General features: G+C 36.8%; 1 protein-coding gene across 1 annotated transcript; it reads right to left on the minus strand.

The window, feature by feature from the left end:
- Positions 1 to 3,197: 3,197 nt before the first annotated feature.
- LOC145136971 (endoglucanase 2-like) lies at positions 3,198 to 5,843 on the minus strand. Its single transcript, XM_079071110.1, has 6 exons — positions 5,609 to 5,843; positions 5,279 to 5,503; positions 4,451 to 5,169; positions 4,072 to 4,210; positions 3,821 to 3,987; positions 3,198 to 3,748 (listed from the first exon to the last, which is right to left on the minus strand). The coding sequence occupies exons 2-6, from the start codon at positions 5,487 to 5,489 to the stop codon at positions 3,416 to 3,418; spliced, it is 1,569 nt and encodes a 522-aa protein (XP_078927236.1). The 5' UTR covers positions 5,490 to 5,503; positions 5,609 to 5,843; the 3' UTR covers positions 3,198 to 3,415.
- Between the last annotated feature and the right edge of the window lie 688 nt (positions 5,844 to 6,531).

Here is a 6,531-nt window from a genome sequence, read left to right on the forward strand (position 1 = left end):
ACAAATTGAGGTTTTTGTTATGCCTGGGAATGAGCATAAGGTGTGCAAGTTGGTTATATCGTCATATGGGCTAAAACAAGCACCAAAACAGTGGCATCGAAAGTTTAATGATGTTGTCTTGCCACATGGTTTCAAGTTGAATCAATCAAAAAAGTGTGTATATAGTAAATTTGACGAGTCTAGTAAATGAGGGATCACATGTTTATATGTGGATGGTATGCTGATCTTTGGTACTGATCAAAGGCAAGTTGACATGACCAAAGAGTTTATATCATCTCAGTTCTCCATGAAGGATATAGGGGAGGCAAAAGTTATTCTTGGGATAAGAATAAAACATGAACATCAAGGAATCTCAATTTCAGAATCTCATTATATTGAGAAAGTACTTAAGAAGTTTAATTGTTCAGATTGTTCTCCTGTGAGTACTCCTTTTAATCCAAGTATGAAAAATATGTCAAATACTATTGAATCTGTTTTACAACTTGAGTATTCAAAAGTCATTAGGTGTTTGATGTATGTTATGACCAACACAAGGCCTGATATTGCATTTGCTATAGGAAAGCTTAGTAGGTTTACTAGAAATCCTAGTACTCATCATTGGCAAGCAATAAGGAGGGTGCTAAAGTATCTTAAGAAAACCATGGATTATAGTTTGACTTGTGTAGGGTTTCCTTTTGTCATAGAAGGATATTCAGATGCTAGTTGGATTAAAAATATTAAGGACCACTCTTCTACAAGTGGTTGGGTGTTTCTTCTTGGTGGAGGTTTTGATTTCATGGGCTTCTAAGAAACAAACATGCATCACAAATTCAACTGAGGAATCTGAATTTGTAGCCCTTGCAGCTGCTGGAAAAGAAGCATAATGGTTAAGGAATTTGATCTATGAAGTTCCTTTGTGGCTAAAGCTTATATCACCTATTTCTATACACTGTGATAATCTTGCCATGTTGGCAAAAACATATTGTCAAGTGTATAACCGAAAGTCGCAGCATTTAGGTGTTAGGAACAATATGGTACATGAACTCATTACTTATGGTATCGTTTCTGTAGAGTTTGTTCAATCTCAACAGAACTTAGCTGATCACTTGAAAAACGGATTACCTAGAGACTTTGTAAGAAAGTCTGTTATAGGGATGAGTTTAGGGCCCACCTGATATCTCTATGGGTGAGATACCCAATTCCCTTCTAATACATTGTTAGAAGTTGAATCCAATGTGGAAAGCTTGCTTATGGATATTGGAGCACATTTATGTTGTTACATCCCAATGTATGTGCTTATAACCTGTAGAGTTAAGTTTTTTTTTAAACGACAAATCTACACTACTCCTAACTACTCCTAATACCACCTATGTCTCCAATGAGACTTGAACCCTCAACCTCTAGGAGGGGGGGGGGGCAACATCCGGTACCACTGGGCTATAAGCCCTTTGGTACCTGTAGAGTTAAGTAGGTTGATTAAATTCTCAATAATTGTTGGGCTATGCTTTTATGTACTCATGAATGAATATGACATGGTTGTAATAGTGTCAAGTATGAAACATTAGGTTTTGTATAAAACTTATGTGTATGATATCTTCAGTTACTCAAATGAGTTGAAGGTTCCAATCCTTAGCACGCCCTGATTCTCGAGTATTTAAAATGTGTATTATACTAATGTGAAAATTCAATCTTCAAGACATTTACGTTTATGAATGAGTTTGGTTTTGTGTTGGCTTTCAGTTAATTAATGATTACACCAAAATGTGGGAGGAATGTTGGTGATTCTAGTATTATCAACATATTTTAGTATAGTTATTATTAACTTTAAGATAGACCGAGTTCTATTTATTCACCGAGGTTGGAGGTGCAAGGTGCACACCGAGGTTGCAGGGTCCAAGGGCAGAGCCCCCCGACCATGCATTTTCCCACGAAAACCAGGTCGTGACATCATTATGATGTAATAATTGGTTATGTCTTATAACCATATTTCTAACCACTATTTTGGTGCCAAAATGCATTTAACCATCGTTTAACTACTTTCTTCCCTGCATAAGAACATAGTGAATGTTCCTGAAAAGGGTTGGATTTTTCATACTCAAAAATTGATCATTAGATTCTCTCTGTCTCATCAAAATGCAAAACTGCAAGGTACTTTCTATGTTTCGGATTTAGAAGTGGCATGACTTCTAAATTGTCATTCTTAGATTATCCCAGACCTGATTTCGTGATACCCCAGACTATAGGGTCGGAATCATAGATTTTGGAAAGTTATTACAATCACGATTCTAGAATTATCCAAATATATATTAATATTCTTAGACCCAAAATCTAACACATAGTACAACATTTATATTGAGAGGCTACACTGATATATAACGACTAGGCAGGCTCTCAAGATGACTAGAAGAGTACAATTGCAACACAATGTTGCATTATCCTCCATCGAGGTTGATTATGTGGCTGACACAAGCTCATTCAACTCAAGTTTTTTGTGATAATCAGTTAGATGTACCATTAACCAGAAATCCAGTGATGCATGGAAGAACAAAACACAACTAAATAAAGCATCATTTCATTTGTGACTTAGTTGCAGAAGAAAACAATCACATTAGAAATATACATGATTGATGATTAGCTGGCAGACAACTAACCAAAGCGCTAGCTTCAATGAAGTTCAAAGAACTACGAAAAAGATTGTGTTTTAGCAGCTTTTAATAAAAGCTGATTTAGCTCCTTAATTGTAGTTCAAATTTGTTTCCTTCTATTTTAGAATCAGTATGTGTTCTCTTTTCATGTAAGCTATTTATAGTTGAGATTTCTATGAATAAGATCATCCGTTTTTAGGTCCCACAAAATATTTAATAATAATTTAAATTAAATGAAATGAAAAAAATATATATAAAAAATATCTATCACGGGCAAATTTGTCATTTCATTTAGGGCACTAAGACGTTTATTTGTTTTGTAAAAATAAAATTTATTGAACTTGATTTAGAGAAGACAACAAACCACACTACCATGAGAAGTTACATTAAATTGCTATATGAGTGCCCGGTTTTGTGCATCTCTAGTAGTGCTCATGCAAATAGTTTGCTTTTGAATCCTTGTGTATATATTCCAACTTAGGTTCCTTTTTTATTGCAAATGACTAGCTAGGCATTCCTGCATATTCTCAACTTCATGTACACAACCACATTTTTGAGTTCCAACACATAATATAGTTTCACATAAAAATCGTACTAGAGCTTAGAATTTCAACTCAAAACCAATTGACAAATAACAATCAATGTAACTAGGACTATATACACTCACCAGTCACCACATAACTTTTATAATTCTAACGTGTAATCACCTAGCCCCTTACACAACATTACAGTTACAATAGCAGCACTCAAGCTTAAAAAAATAATAAAAATCATGTGTAACAAGACCATTATTACGTGAAGGATGTAACAACCGATGAAGTTGTAACCAAACCCGATAAAAGCCCAACAATAACCGCACTATTATAAGTACTCGGTTCAGTCTGCATAGAATTGTTACGTGAATCCACAAATGTCTCGTTCAAAAACGGTCCTCCAACAAGCGCTCCGGTTGCAACATTAGGGTTCGGTGTATCAGATTCCAGCCATTGCCAACCATTAGAGCAATTTGTGGTTGCATCAACAGGTATCGAAGCTCCTCTATGGTGCACAAATTGTGAGTATTTGTCACCATATCCAACTAAATAACTCATCTTCATTGGATTGTCTCCCAACACATAGTTCGCCTAAAATCAATCAATTTAGGTTATATTTTATGTTTATCTCTAAAATGTCAAATAGAGAAGAACGAGTCAAACCTGTGACATGGCAAATTTTCTAAGATCTGCTGCTCTGAAAGAGTTGGAATCACAGTGGATTTTTTGAGTGCTAGATGTGAGCATGTAATCGCTGTAAATGACTGCTAAAAAAGCAGAAGCTACTGGATGCTGTAAAGCGTTCCATTGGCTGATCCACAAAAGGCCACCTGTGTTGTTGAGATTATAATGAGATATAAAAAGGATGAACACATATAAACATGAATATATATTGACATAGAATGGTAACATACCTTTTGTTCTGCTTTCTGTTGCTGTTGGGGATTTTGGAAGGAGGCCACACATGACAGCCTCAGCAGTTTTTTTGTACTTTTGGAGGTTTGCATTTGAAGCAACTTTTGAATCAAAGAAACTTACCCTCGATAAAAGAACCTATCAAGTTTAACGTGTTGGAGTTATAATAATCACCAAATCATAATCAGCCAATAATAAGACTGTGTTTGTTACATGGGACAATGTTTTTCTGTCCGTCCCACTTTTTTGATGGGACAAAAAGTTACAATTTTTGTCCCATCAAAATCAATTGTTATGCAGAACAATACAATGTGTTGTATTGTTCTGTAGTGCGTAACAAATTGGGACTTAAAGACTGCTACTGGGAACGGACATTACCTGGGTCCCGGGGCGCTTATCGTCCCAACTGAACCAAGTAGGACTTCCCCAATTAGCATAACTTTCACCGTTACTTCCCGTTACATAATCAAGATACGTGTGATCTTTTGTTGCATGATAAAGCCAACTAGCTGCCCACAAAAGCTCATCACCATAACCGGTTGAATTGTAATAAGTCTGAACTTCAGGGATGCTTTCACTATAAAGACCTCTATTTTGATCCGCAAAAGTAAACAGCTCTTTAGCATGTTTAAGAAGCGAGCTTGAATAACCAGAGTTAGACTTAAACACCAGTGAAGCAGCTGCCATTGCTGCTGCGGTTTCAGCTGCAACGTCTGATCCTGGGGAAGATGCGTTTATTTGTATGGCAGGCCTTTTTTCAGTCATATCTTCAGGTCGATCCCAACATTTGTGGTCAAGATCTGGATCACCGACCTGAATGTAGAGCACATTAGGTTCAGGGTGAGCATTGATGAAGTAGTCGGTGAGCCATTTGAGTGAGTTTCTGGCGGATTCTAATTGACCCGCTGCATTCATCTGATCTCCATACTCGAGGATTGCCCATGAAAGAACGGTGGCTGTGTAAGCCATCGGAAATTGAAACTTCATATGATCTCCGGCGTCATACATTCCTTTAGAAAGATCTAAATCAGCGTCTTTTCCGTCTTGTAGAGCTGAATCCCCCCTCCATGGTATTTCGTTATTCTCCAACTTACCAGCTACACAAAGCAATAAAAGGAAGAAACTTAAGATCTGTAGGGATTTGAATTGAGATATATCTTCGAATCTAGCATGAATAAGTAGTTGTTTTTAAGATTGCAAGCTTACATTTTTGGATATCGAAGAACTGTAGGGCAACCTCGAGAGCATCCCCGTATTTCTTCGTAACAGCTCCGGGAGGACCAGGAACGGGAGCATCACCGCCACCCTTGTGAAATTTGTTCCTCAGTGTGAGCCCTAATGCTAACGCGATAGCCCCCACTACAATCAACACAATAAACCACCCGAAACATCCACCGGATTTCTTCTCCTTCCCCATTTCCCCCCTCCGATCTAAAAAACAGTAGATCAACAATGTAACACTGTGATTAGGGGTTTAGGAGATTTGAATCGAATCAATGTTGCTTACTTTGAACGAAATCAAAAGATTTGACAAACCTGAAGTGAATTGGCAGGCGATAATGTATGGATCTGAAGATCTAAATCCAATGTGATTGAATATTTTGCCTTCAGATTCAGAAGATGGAGAGGTTTTAGGTGGTGGGTTTGTGTCCTTTTGCAGGGCACGGAGATGCTGAAATAGAAATGGTCACCGACAAATGGCGCGCCGCATTGGTTTTAAGCGGCTTATTGATTTTGGGAGTTGGTAGTGGACAGGAAACTATTGGAGACACTCGGCAGTTGAAACAATCAATCTTGGGTTGCCCCGTTGCTTTCGCTACCATTATTAGGTTTTGGTAATAAAGTATAAACCCAACATGTTGTGCGACAAGGTAACCCAAAATGTCCTGACCAATATTATTTGAAAGATAATATACAACGTAAAATGTTTAAATTTTATTTTGATTATACAAACATTAGAGGAAGTTATTCAATTTTAATTTGAGAGATCGAGTCTTCAGAGTTTCAATTAGGAAATGGTCAAAAGAACGGTGTGCGCTACGGTCCTAAAAAGTAGAAGTGACAATTGATGATACGATATGACAACGAATTGGGACGAAATTGGAATTTGAATTCATGTTTGTGTTGTGTTCGTATCTAGTGTAAAAAACACGATGTCATGTCGTGCCGTTTCGTGTTCAAAATTCGACATGAAATTGACACGATTTAATATTTTTTTGTCGTGTTTTTCGTGTTATGTATGATTAAGTATTATTTGGATAAACTAATTGTCATTCTATGTTATATTTTTCGTGTCGTGTTTATCATTTTTTATTTGATCCGTTTTCATGTTAGTTAAACAAAACACGACAACATGTTTGTGTTACATAAAACTTGTTATATTGTGTCGTGTCAAACAAAAACAATGACATGATTGCCCCATTTTCCACCCTTACTTGAATGGGGTTGTTTAGATCATC

The sequence above is a fragment of the Lactuca virosa genome, chromosome 9 (assembly GCF_052849685.1).
Source record: "Lactuca virosa cultivar CGN04683 chromosome 9, Lactuca_virosa_CGN04683_v6, whole genome shotgun sequence".
Classification (NCBI taxonomy): Eukaryota; Viridiplantae; Streptophyta; class Magnoliopsida; order Asterales; family Asteraceae; genus Lactuca; species Lactuca virosa.